Below are 13736 nucleotides of genomic sequence, written 5' to 3'. Positions count from 1 at the left end.
ACGGTAAAGTACTTTTATTGTACGTTGCAACATGATTGCGTGGTTAAGTTGTTACCCTGAGCTTGGATGGGCCGATACAGAAACTGATTTGCATAAAATGTCACGATATCCCTTTAACATTTTCAGTCCTGCCATGTCGACTATGTCATATGAATCCGTTAGCTTGTTTACAGTGTCTGAGGCTTTTGTAATGATGGGACCCAAAAACGTACAGACCAACAACATAGTCAAACCCTCCAATCTTCCACTGTGGTCAGCGTGCTTGAGAAGGAAAATGAGGGGATAGATGGCAAACTGGAGTGGAGTTTGCTATAAGAACTTAAGAATGAGAGTGGATATAAGACACTATACTGTTTTATAAGCCCAGCTAATAGTAAGTTCTCAGCTGTTTCTAGAGATTACAGCTTTCTGCTGATAGTTATTGTTAGTCCCCTGTCTCTGCTGGCAGTGGGAAGAGTTCTTTCCTTCCCAGTTCTCGTATATCCATGATTACTGCCAAAAATCACACTATGCGTAAGGCTCTTGGGCGGTTGCCACGGAGAGGTCTTCAGACCAAAAGTGCATTTTTTCTGCAAAAAACTGTCATCAGCAGTCTGCCGTGGTCCTGTATAGAATTGTAAAATGACTTCACCCCTCTCGCCCTGCACTTTACTTTACCGCTGGAAATGTGCTTAACACTATATGGTATAACCTGCAGGTATAATCGGCTATGCCCCTTACATCAACAAAATCGTCGCACAGTGGAACCTCCATGACAGCGATGATGACCAGCTCTTCTACACTAAAATTTATCTGGATCCATTACAACGAGTAAGCAACAATTATGATGTATACTGTCATGTATGTTGTAGATTATAGTGTGCATACCATAGTATGTATGAGCAGTATATGAAATTCTGGTTTTCTAACCACATACAATCCAAAAACCTCAGAATATACATTTTCTTGGAAAACTTAGAAACTACAAAAATATCTTTACCGAGCAACTTTTTCATGTCTGTTTTCGTGTTTCTCAGGAGGCTCTAAATATGACTTTGGACCACAAGTGCCAGATTTTCCAGAACCTGAATGGGGCCATTGGTGAGTCACTGCAGAAGATTGATCTTATTAAGTTATTCAAAATACACAGGAATGGGAAATTCCTGTGTATTTTGTTTGACATATATTTTTCTCTCCATTTTACCCTGGCACTTGTACATAAGAAAAAAGAAATTTGGTATTAATTAATTTGGTGTTGTGTCAAATTAAACCCTCACTCTAAGTAATAGTGCATTGAGAGGCTGGTGATGTATCCTGCAAGGTTTTTTCAAAGTAAAAAAAAAAAATAAATAAATAAAAAATAGAAGTGCTTTTCCATGTGGTAAGTAGATTTTCATAACCTGGCTTGAATTGCCGCGTGTTCCTGTTTTGGCAGACGAAGTGCTTCTCAAGTTTGGAACAGACAGAGTGAGAGTAAGAAACACTATGTATGACACTCTGCCAGTGGTTGTCCATGGCAACGGAAACACCAAAGTAAGTAAGAAATTGCACCCTCAAGCATTACTTATATATCATCCATAATGACATCAGTGTAGTCTGCTTACACAACACCACGAATACATTCTTGCTTGTCGAGTCCAAGTTAGGCCACTATATCTTTGTGCTGAATCCTGCAACATTTCTTTCCCCTTTGAGAAAGGAATTCAATTAGCCTACATCTTTTGATTTTCATCCAACTATCATTCATTACCCAAGTCGGTATTACAGTGTATAAATCCTAACCAAGACAAGAAATATACACACTGTTCCATGTGGTTCAGGCCAGTGACGGTTTCTGTGAAAGCCAGCTAATTATTCAGCGGCGGAGAGAGGTCTGGCCTAAACTGGGAAAAAAAACTTCTCTCCATGTGTCCTCCATTTTCTCTGTGCTATCCCTCTTTTGTCAGAATGCACTCGAGTCGGGGGGGTCAGCAAGCTAAAGCAGGATGTCTGCATGATATTGTAATCATTCTCTGAGTTTTTTCTGGCCTATTTTCTTTCCCCCCTTCACATTCACATTTCTTGCTCCACCACCAGCGCCTGTCTCTGGTTTTCCTTGGTAATGAACCAAACCCACCACACTATTGAGTCATTCTCCCCGGAGGCCTCAATATCTGGAGCCCAAGCTCTAAATGGTACATCACAGAAACTGTGTCCTAGCTAGATCCTTCTTTGGTTTTTACCATTGGAGCATGCTAGCTGGATCGCTGCAAATGCTTTTCTTTTTTCCAGTTGTCCTTCCATGTTGAATATGCCGACAAATATCCTGTGTGCTATCGCAGTTTTAATGTACTCTGTTTTGTACTTCTACCAAGGACCACTTAGAAATAAGTGTTTCCTGTAATACTTTTAAGTGCTATTCCCTGGAATTTATTGTCATAATTCTTTTGAGCAATTGTGGTGTAGAATTCCTTATAAATTCAAATTCAAATGTCTGATGAGAGATTTGCAAACACAGTAGTGCAGTGGAAATGATAAATTCCTTAGCACTTTATAATTATACAGAGCAGCTGTGACTGCCATGGGTTATGATTGCAATATGTTGAAATTTATGAAGAGACTACAGTGGAAAAGGAATAATTAACCTTGATTCAGTCAGTGTAGAGTTGACCAAAAGAGACATTTATGGTCCTCTGGGATTTAGTCTGACCTGCAAATGGATTCTGTCTAGCCAGCCCACATTCCTTCAGTGAATCACTGTGCTAAATGTCTACAGTGTTCAGGGGAGGACATTTCATATACTGTAGGTCAAGATAATGTTTTGTGGTGAGGCTTGCTGAAGCCATACCAGGAATTACAGTTTGTGTTTGTGCTATCACCAACTTTGTACTGTATGACCAGTCATTCCCCTTTTCTGACTCGTTAATCTTACAGATTTACTTGAACTACTTGGCCAACTATATTCCCAATGTCTGGAACTATGAGCACGGCTGTAGCAACTGCGATGAGAATATGGTGGACTTGTCTCAGTTAAAAGTAAGTACTTCAAATTAAGCACATTTCTGTTTACTTTCCCTCTTTTCACTTTTGAAATGCTGTTTTGGAAAGTTTGATTTCAGCCTCCTCCCTGTGGACATAGGGAAGACTAAAAGATAGCATTGTATTCCAGCGTGGCCCATCCATCCATCAGTGGCTGTCTAGGCAGCGGGAGTTCAGCCCAGCCTGTCTTATTTCAACAGATGAGATAAGCCAGATTACTGGTGCTATGCACACTTACTTTCCAGCAATAACAGGGTACGTGCCCTTTGGTCCTTTTGGACCCTTATTAAAAGAGCATAAGTGCCAGGCAAACAACTTGGGGCAGAGGAAGCAGTGTGCCACTGTGGTGCAGGATATGGCTTCTGGGGTTTTCAGAAGGGCTCACTTAAAGGGGTGTCACTGTCGACCAGCCGGCTTTTTAGTGGGCTTCTCAGCGTGGGTTTTATCCACAATGTTAAGTTATAGTGGTTGTGCTGAAAATTTGTCATAGAGCTCAGCCAAGGTTGGCGACATATAGACATAGCAAGAATGGTAGGAACTAGGAAGTTTCTCTGGCTGTGTGGTTGTGCCTGTCAAGAATATATTACCCAACTCTTCAGTTTTCCCTGTGGGCAAAGCACAGAAGGATACACAGTTTCCTTATTTATTTAGTGCATCATCATTGGTTTTATTTGTTTTTGTATTCCCCACAAATTTTATCAGAGAAAAAAAAATGCTTTTTCTTTCTTTCTTTTTTTTCTTTCCTTCTTTCTTTCTTTTTTTTTTTTTTTTTAGAATATCCATATGACCTGATGTAAGTTCAATGAACGGATATGCTTCAGCAGAGTAGCTGGAGCTGATTCAATACAAACTCATCTAAATAAAAGCATCTCTGTTAAAGTTTTTTTTTCTCAGTGACTCTCCAAAAGCGAATGCAGAAAAATGTTGTTTCCCAATAATGGGCAAATCTTTAGAGGCTGTCAGTGAAGATGTGTGAATCTGCTGCACCATTCAATAACAGAGTCTATGCTGGGAATGGAAAGTCCTAACCGATCAGATCATCTGGGTACACTGGGCAGGCTGTGTCCAGTCCTTTGTGGGGGTAAACCCAGGTCACTGGCAGCCCCGCCTGGTGCTGTGTGTACTTTGGGTTTGGGAGTGAGCTTAGACGTTACACAGTCTCACAGTGTTACTGAACTCCAAGGCAGAGCAATGTCCCTCGCAGAGAGTGTACACGTCAGCCAGAGCATTTCATTGTCTTTGTTTTATGTTGCTTGTCAGTAATGATGGAAGATTTAGGTGTACGGTCCTGTCTGCTTTGATGATAGGCCTGTTTGTCTTTTGTCTGCTCTTACACAATTCCTTTTCCCTGCTCCCTGTTGGCAACACTTTAAGAGCATGCTGGCTAGATTCATGGATGCCTCGTCCTTTGGCTGAAATGCAGTCATTGCGGAACTCACAAATTAGATGGTTACACTCGGTTCCTTTTTCATCCCTGGCCCAGACCTTTGCTGTGAACTGGTCAAGAGGATCAGGAGACCAGACTGAGTTGTGTGGGCTGGAGCTGAGTGTCATGGGAAAATGTTTAGTCCTCCCCACTCTTTATTTCTTCTTCTCCCTGACTGTCTGAGGAATCATTTTAAAATTGGCTCTGAGCTAACAACAGCTATACGTGGCAAACATTTGTTTTGCAGTTTTTAACATGCCTTTGTACTATCAGTCTCTGATATTAACTTCCCTAGTCTGTAGACCCTGGTGATATTTAGCCCTTTGTTTCAAATCCTTGTAATTGTTAATAGCAGCCAGTTGAAATAACATCAAGAAAATATAACAACAGCACAGACAAAAATAATATTACTTGGACGACATCAGTGAATTATGAGCAAGTGTGACGTTGGAGGGATTACATGAGGAAACCAACTATTAGTGATTCATGAATTCAGTTTAGTTCAGTACTGCATGTGTGTGAATGCTGCAAAGTGAAAGTTCTCTCGTAAAATGAACAACACCTTTGAATTCCACTGTGTTGTTTATGTAAGACGTGAAGTGTTAAGACATTTCACTCATGATTTATGTTCAACAGTATTCCATTACCAACATCTGTTGTTTGAAATACAATTAACATGTTTTTTGTCTTGTCTAAACAGGAATACCCAAATGTGCTGGTTGGAGTGTACATTGAACAGCCCACTCCATTCCTTCCTGAATTCTTCCAGCGACTACTGGCCCTGGATTATCCCAAAGATAAACTCAAACTTTTTGTCCACAACAGTGTGAGTATATGCAGCTGCTGCTGGACATATTAGTAATTTTTTTTTTTCTTCAAACATTCATGGCTCCTCATCCATTAACACTGGCTTTCTTCTTAGGAGGTTTACCATGAGAAGCACATCCAGAGGTTTTGGGAGGAGAACAGGAATGTGTTCAACAGTTTCAAGGTTGTGGGACCAGAGGAAAATTTAAGCCATGGAGAGGCCCGGAACATGGGCATGTATGCATGCCTCTCTGCTAAATCTACTATTGTGCCTTTTTTCTGAGACTTGTGGTATCAAGAACATCACTGATGACCCAAAATTATGATGTGATAAAAGGTCGATGGGTTGTTGGCCTTGAATAAGCATATCCAACAGGAAAAAACGGCTTGCTGGTTGATTTTTCAAACTGGTGCTTGCATAATTTGTGTGTAATACTCCAAAGTTCTCTTAAATTTCAGACAAAACCTATTTAGTAATTGCATTTTTAACATAAACAGTAACGTGTTTATAGTAACACAGCTGGAATAGTGCTAGATCACCAGTTTGCTCTCCAGACTGTCCACACCATCAGAATGTGCTCTTTTCCTTGGCTAGAAAATGCAGAAATGTGCAAGTTTTATATATATATAGCAGCCACTCGGTTACACAGGTGCAGTGCATCTCCACCCCTCACTTCCATGCAAGTTTATGCTCTTATTGCTCAGTGTTGGGTAACAGTCTGTTGTCACGGTGATACATCAGTCTGGAAGGCCCCATCTCACAGACACTATCAACAGGAGAGCATGCCCAAGAGCACTGGTCAGGGCAGCCCTATAATGATAGAGTCTAAGGTTTATTAGCAGCCTCTAATCATATGATCACATTATCCACTGGAGACTAAGAGAGATTCTGTGTGAGTCTACCTCTGTAATTAAGCGTGACAGCTTATACTTAGAAACTGATAAATTCCAAACTTGCTACAGCAATAATTTCTAAGTATTTGATTGAATCTCATAAATCACCCTAATCAGCTCTTGACTGAATAATCACTACTTTCCCTGCTTGTCTGTGTGTTGTTTTTTGTGGATTAGGGATCTTTGTCGTGAGGATGCCAGTTGCGACTACTACTTCAGCATAGATTCAGATGTGATGCTGACCAACCGACAGACTCTTAAGGTCCTCATTGAGCAGAACAGGTACCGACTCTGACACTTTGGAAACCCTTCCCCGAAGCCTTGATGGCATTTGTTTTGTCCTTTGAGACTGACTTTTACTCCTCAAGTGGCAAAACCACAGGAACATTACAGCAGAGCAAATGAAAGTTTAAAAATAAGCACGTCTGGCTTCCTGTTTTTGCCTGGGCACATTGAAATAGAGCAAAGTTTGATTGCACTATCCTGAAATGCCACTTTGCATTATACAGCAAAAGAGACATGCAAACTCTGCTAAAGTGTCAAAAAATAGGCTCCAATTTTGACAAAGAGGTTCTGCACACTTTGTGGACCAACAGGATCTCTGAAGATGTCCCAATTAACTGTATGCATGCAAGGCAAAGGTCCTTCCAGGATATTTAAAGACAGCTTGGGAATTCTTTCCTGGCGCAGAAGTTGTGGGAAGGAAATGTAAACCTGATCCATGAAAATTTGGCATTCAGTGTAGCACATCCATTTGCATCCATATCGATGAACATTGTGATTTATGGTCAATGTATTTTCAGACTGCTCTCTTTCTCATGATTGAAAGAAAAATCCTCTCAATGTGGTTTGACTTTTGAAGACTAGAAGTCAAGTAGTGGAGCAGTTGTGCGTTACTATATCTCATGCAAGTTCAGAGAAATGGTAGAGATTCTGTGGAGGCCCTATATGCCTGTGCACCTACACACTGTACTTACTGAATTCAGCCCTATATCATTTAAGGGTCTGTTTTGTATTACCATGCTTTAAGATCCCTTGCTCACTTGGCAGCACTCGTATTCCTCCACTGTGGGGTTTACGCTTTTTGGATGCAGCATGTTTGATTTACCACAAAGAAACCCAGCATATGTGGTGACTGGCTGTCTGAAATGTCACTAAGTTTTATACATGCTGACAGAATTGCCATCTCTCCGCTCTTCCTGTTCGCTTCCCAACAGAAAAATAATTGGACCCCTTGTCACTCGGCATGGCAAGCTGTGGTCCAACTTCTGGGGAGCCTTGAGTCTGGATGGTTATTACGCCCGTTCTGAAGACTACATCGACATTGTACAGGGAAAACGTGTGTAAGTTACAGTATGGTTTCGTCTCTGCTTAAAGCATTCTCAGCAACAATTTTACATTTTTGTGGATTGGAAATCCTTTTTGTCAAAGTCATGTTAGAAAAGCTGTTTATCAGTGCTGCACAAAGAAGAGCAGAAAATGTGAAAATAATCACTTAGCATTCGGCTGTGTTCACAATCTAGCTTAAAGTGATCAAATTCTTTATATTTCTCTCATGTGGCAAAATTACATATTTCAGATCAGTAAAAGGCATTTTGAAGTTGCATTTTCTCAATTCTGATCCAAAACACATGAACATGAAAAAAAAAATTGGATCCCAAAGCATGCAAGCTACAAATTGTATTTGAACACTCAAAGCACAATTAATCAGTGAGATGACAATAGGTAAATCTTGCATCTTTTCCCAGAAACAAATCTCATAATTTTGGCATCTGTGGCGGCTTGGCTGAGCCAGTGTTTATAGAAAGGCTAAGATAATGGAAAGAAAGGAAAAAAGCCAAACTGATTGGTATTTGGGGAAATGCCTTATTTCTGTCTAAAGATAAGGGGACATGCATTCAAAACAAGACGGAGAAATGTAGATTAAAGAAAACCTTTTGTTAATATGTGACTATCAACAAATGTGTCGAAAAACTATCCAAATGTGTGGTGTTACTGACTAACACGTCGATGTGTCAAAACCACTCCCTTGTTTTTCCCACCAAGAGCCTCCTCTGTGCTCTCCACCCAGTCCTAGAACAGAGTCATAGTCATGGATGGCATGGTGAATACAGTGACACCTCCTCCTCTACTCCCTAAGTATGAAAGGTTAGTGTAAAATGAACCCTTCCTCTCCCTATCTCTTGTTTTTCTAGGGGTGTGTGGAACATTCCTTTCATGGCACATATATACCTAATAAAGGGTGAGGCCTTGAGGAATGAACTGAAGGAGAAGAACTATTTTGTACTGGAGAAACTGGACCCAGACATGGCTTTGTGTAGAAATGCCAGAGAACTGGTAAGCACACCCCACCCACATCTTAAAAAAAATGTGTCTCAGAATTGCAGAGATTGTACATCCTGTATTATGAATTTTAATTATTTTACACTGTGTAGCATTTCTAAAAGAATGTCTGTTTTAGTATGCAGCCAGCTAATAAGGTCTGCGTATGCTAGAAATACAGTTACGTATTTACATAAATACCAGTACTGTTAGTTATAAATACAATGAATGTTAACCCCGAAAAAGTCTACAGCTCCACGGAGACCAAAGAGGAATGACTGGCAAGTATATGCAGTTTGAAATGTGCTCCTTGTCTGTCTTGAAGGCATGATCTTCCTCTGTTTGTGACAGCCTCTATGGCACATTCAGGGTTCTCGCTCCACTTAATGTCCCATCATCCTCCACTTTCCTCTGTGTCATGTGATTGCGGACAGTACAAGCGATTGCAACGTCTGGCTGGCTAGCTGACAAATGTTGTCTTGTCTGTCTCTTTCCCTCTCCTTTAAATTCTGCCTCCTGAACTGTGCATCCAGCTGTGCTCGATGTCCTTGACATGTCACCCGAGCTAACACTGAACAGCTTCCACGCCTCATCCAAACTCTGAATGTCTTTGGATTGCCTGGCCTTTTTCCCAGCATGCATTCCACCCGAGATAACCCCCAAAAACATCAGCTTCAGTGGGAATCTTGCACCTTTTTTCATGCAGGCGCATCTTCTCTCCTCCTGGGTTGCTCTGTATGCGACATATATATCCTCACTGTCACCCTGTCTCTTCCTCTGCCAACAAAACATCATGTTATACAATTTTCATGGTGCTTTTCCTTCGTTTTTAGACCAGTCACAGAGAAAAAGACTCCCCTTCTCCGGAATCATTCCATATGCTCAGGCCCCCAAAGGTTTCCATTTGTTTTGATTATTCTATGTTCTACAATATCCATTTCCAAAGGGTTAGCACTCAGAAGCCGTTCCAATTTTTTAAATATTTTTGTGCTTAATACGGCAAACTATTTCCGCACAGTCTCTGTCACATGTAAAAAAACATGTACCCTATTTGTTTCAGAATTACGGATTCATGCATCTTTGAGTGAAATAATTCTCATTTCTCGATTAAGAAAACAGTGGGTTTTTTATCAGTCATCCGCAGGTTTTGATGCCTACACACAACCCTCCACAGAGTGTTATTTGAATATTCAGATGGGGCAGTTATATATTTATCGAAAACAACACAATATTGAAGCGCTGTGTTTATCTAAGAAACAGAGGAAGTCTGACAACCCTTTGGAAATCGATGTTGACCTATTGCTTGTGATGAGTTGAGGTCCAAAAGCTAGAGAGAGGAAGCACCTGTTTTTTTCTCTTGTTTTTCTAATCGCTTCCACAAGGAGATCACGGAGGAGAAAGAAAGGTAGAGAGACAGTCCATCCGCAAGTCCCCTGTCCTGATGCTTTACATCCCGACAGCATACACACATAACCTGCTGCTCCCCTGAAACACGATGACTGATCTCAGACTAGGCTCCAGCAACAGTTCCTTCCACCCATCTCCCATCTGGTCTAAATCACACAGTTATGCACAAGATGATTTCATAAATTATGTTTCAAAGACAGTTTGTATCGTTTCTGGTGGGAAATGGATCACATATTGCAAATCCAACTCTAATTTTTCTTGGTCATCTAGAAAGCCTAGTCTGATAGTGAGTCCAAATCCCTCCTACACCCAAACACCCTGCCCCTGCTTCACTGTAAAGGGAATATTATTCCTGAATTTGCTCTGTTCCCAAGCTGCCCAGCACCCCTTCATCCCTGTCCTCCCCTTCCTCTCACCTCACTCCCTTCCCCTGTCCTGTCCCAGCCCACCAACACTCATCAGCCCCCTCACCACTCATAAATAATCTTAGATTATTTATCTGGGATATGTGGTTGTAATAGTTCGATCTATAAATCGAACACAACTGATTTCAGTGTGTTAAAACACACTTGAATCACTTTATTTTGATAACGCTGTGCATATGAAACTTTGTAGTATTTTGTGTGTGTTACAGTTTGTCAATTTGATCAATGCTTAAATTATAAACCCAATTATCGTGCATCCTGAGAACTTCAATATGCTGATGTAAAAATGCATGTATTATAAATGCAGTTGTGTAGATATGCATCCATTACAAATCTTTCCTGTGAGACATTACACTATGTGCCTTTAGTGTTGGAATTGACTGAACTTTCTTGTGTGTGCAACAGGGAGTCTTCATGTACATAACAAACCGTCACGACTTTGGGAGGCTAATTTCCACAGCCAATTACAACATTTCTCATTATAACAGTGACTTGTGGCAGATATTTGAAAACCCCGTGGTAAGTCATTATAATCTCTCATTATCCTTTACTGCTCTCAAAAAAGCATGTTTTGGAACAGCTGTGATAAACAGCAGCCACCTGTAAAGATTATCAGCCATAATGGAAAGATTAGAGATGTGAGAGGATTGTGGAATAATGACTTTATTGTGGACTCCAAACTGATAAGGCTTTGTGATTCACCACTGTATTTGGCATGCTGGGATCTGCCCTGTGAGAGAGGGGATTAGCTCTGTGTGGTATGCAGGTCGGCTAACAGTCCAAAAATGGCCACTAATCCAACATTCTTTCTCCTGCAGGACTGGAGGGAGAAGTACATCCACAAAAACTACACGCGCATTTTCACTGAGAACTACCTGGAAGAGGTGCGTGCGTGTGTGTGTGTGTGTGTGTGTGCCCATACCAGTGTGTGTTTGTCTTGGGAGAGAGGGTGAGGAAGAGAACATTTGTGATGACACAGTTAGAATACAGCCATCTGGACAGCACTTCTACACATTACAGCGACTGCAGCTCAGTGTGAAACTGTGATTCAGTGTATTCTCAGATGTGACGGGGTTTGTGTGTGCGGGTGTGTTGCAGCCTTGTCCAGATGTGTTCTGGTTCCCAGTCTTCACAGAGAAGGCTTGTGATGAGATTGTCGAGGAGATGGAGCACTACGGGTCATGGTCTGGAGGCAAACATGAGGTCAGTCCTGCTAACTTACGTTCACTAAACAGCACTCTGTGTGAGTCGTAAGTTAAGTATGTCCCAGTGGTCAAGGTTGACCTTATCCTTTATCTTTTTCCTGGTAATTTCTGCACACAGTCCCAGTGGAGATATTATGGCTCACACCCCCATGCTTCAGAGAAGGCCACTGGCTGCCCGTAACTCTTGCACAGTATGAAAAACAACGACAGACTTGAAAACAGCCTAAGCTTGATAATCTATCTATCAAGAGTTAACATAAAGCATAAACTTAATTAGCTTAGGTTTTGTCAAAGTTTCTTTGTTTTTTCAATATACCATGCAGCTGCCGTGTAGTGCAGCTCATTCCCACCCTGTTTGGGAAGTAAACTGCCCCATTCATTTCTCCCTTAGGAATTCACAGCAAATATACTATAAGAGTTTTGGGAATTAAACCGAGCCAACCAGCTATGAGGTTAATCATGACCTCATAAATATCAATTCACACCAAAAGTAGTAAATAAGACTGTGTAAGTAATGGGTTTTACATGGACTGAACTGCATAAGGCATTGTTTTTTTTTTTTTTCTATTAGCCCCATCTAAACTCACATTTTATTTTTAGTGTTATTGTATTTTCTGATTAATTCCACATAAATGTAATATTTTCCATCATCGCTGTAGTTTTCATAATTATTTAACAGTTTCATGGTTCGAGCCCAACCCACCCCAGGATTATTTTTATGTGGTTGCCACCAGTGGCCAGTCCAGCTAATGTCATTTGCCGTGGAACAAGTGGCCCACTATGTTGCAGTAAACACCTCCATGGTAACAGCAAAGTCTGTTCATAGTATTTATTTTTGGATCCTGGGTAACTTAGTAGTTAATTTGGGAATAAAACAGAGTTTCTTAAAACCAACAGGCTTGCGACGTCTGCAGGAGCATACACCATTTTTTCACATTTTTGCTGCAGCAACTATTGATTAACATGCAATGGTTAAAAAATCAATTCCCAGTGGTGAATAATGAGTCTGATTTTCACCACTGGAAGCCAACTCCACTGTGCCTTAACTGAGTGTTTTCATATCAGTGTGTCTCCACCGGGAAATGCTGCTGTTATTCTTCTTAAACTATTTTTACAATCAGAGCACGCACCCTCACACACATGTACACACACGCTTCATTTTGTTTCTGTCATTCTTGAATGTGCTATTGAAGTACCATGAAATTAGAGGGATGCCATTTTAATTTAATTCATGTGGCCTGCTTTATTTAGTTCTAAATGGGTAATTGATGAGTCCAAAAGTTTGCTTGGAGACTGCTTATTCAAAATTTGATTAGGTTTAAGTTTGGGAAAAGGCTGAGCTGGACGGATCGTTAACCCTCACACAGGCACACAACAGTACAGCCTGCGGTCTTAAGCACATACACACAGACACATCATCATCGAGCTCTCTGTAAACTGTGGTAAACTGTGGTCACATACATAGAGGATATTGGGTCATTTGTTCCATAGTTAATATTTTCTTTCCTGTTCTTCCCCTCAGGACAAGCGGATTGCTGGCGGCTATGAGACTGTGCCTACAGATGACATCCATATGAAGCAAATAGGTTTCGATAAGGAGTGGCTACACTTCATCCGAGAGTACATATCGCCCGTCACTTTAAAAGTCTTCTCTGGCTACTACACTAAGGTGAGCGTACCCCACTGAGGAATCAAAGCGATCTAGCGAATCATGCTCCTGTTTGCCCAAAAGCTAAAACACGAGGAAAAGTTAGTTCTTTTCATAGGTCTTGTTTTTACATGTATGTCACATTCTTTTGAAGAAGCAGGATCTCTGGAGGAGCGCTGATTGGATCATGTTCTGAAAGACGCGCGCTTACTGTCAGGTTGTCATGATCTGTATCTGTCCCTTCATCACAGGGCTATGCTTTAATGAACTTTGTGGTGAAATACACACCTGAGAGGCAGGCATACCTGAGGCCCCACCATGACTCGTCCACCTTCACCATCAACATTGCCCTCAATAACAAAGACACAGACTTCCAAGTAAGGGTTTATATAGATATTTATTCATTTCTAAGGCTGACTCATGCTGAATATGGAGTGGAAATGAATCAAAATGAGATCTGGTCTCAACTTTTCCTGTAATGTTGTCTCTGCCTCCCCAAATTCCAAACTCTTATCTCACCCCGTTCTTGTCAACTCCCTTGCTGCTTTCACCATTAATCAACTTTATAACTTTCCTTTGCATGTGATTGTGCACGCTCACTCCCC

At 41.0% G+C, this 13736-nt stretch overlaps 1 protein-coding gene across 2 annotated transcripts in view; it reads left to right on the top strand.

Moving 5' to 3' along the window:
* Positions 1-13736, top strand: part of plod2 (procollagen-lysine, 2-oxoglutarate 5-dioxygenase 2) — a 36397-nt gene that overhangs the window by 21530 nt on the left and 1131 nt on the right. Inside the window, exons 5-19 of one of the 2 annotated variants that reach the window (XM_030079465.1) lie at positions 698-810; positions 1017-1080; positions 1415-1512; positions 2893-2994; positions 5124-5249; positions 5346-5467; positions 6302-6406; positions 7342-7467; positions 8320-8461; positions 9280-9342; positions 10684-10797; positions 11097-11162; positions 11377-11481; positions 13006-13152; positions 13383-13508. In XM_030079465.1, the coding sequence (XP_029935325.1) occupies positions 698-810; positions 1017-1080; positions 1415-1512; positions 2893-2994; positions 5124-5249; positions 5346-5467; positions 6302-6406; positions 7342-7467; positions 8320-8461; positions 9280-9342; positions 10684-10797; positions 11097-11162; positions 11377-11481; positions 13006-13152; positions 13383-13508 (1619 nt within the window). The remainder of the gene's footprint in view (positions 1-697; positions 811-1016; positions 1081-1414; positions 1513-2892; positions 2995-5123; positions 5250-5345; positions 5468-6301; positions 6407-7341; positions 7468-8319; positions 8462-9279; positions 9343-10683; positions 10798-11096; positions 11163-11376; positions 11482-13005; positions 13153-13382; positions 13509-13736) is intronic. The other variant, XM_030079466.1, reaches the window with a different exon arrangement.

Source organism: Myripristis murdjan, chromosome 20 (assembly GCF_902150065.1).
Source record: "Myripristis murdjan chromosome 20, fMyrMur1.1, whole genome shotgun sequence".
Taxonomy (NCBI): Eukaryota; Metazoa; Chordata; class Actinopteri; order Holocentriformes; family Holocentridae; genus Myripristis; species Myripristis murdjan.
The sequence above is the reverse complement of the archived record's forward strand: the minus strand, read 5'-3'. Positions and strand labels throughout refer to the sequence as shown.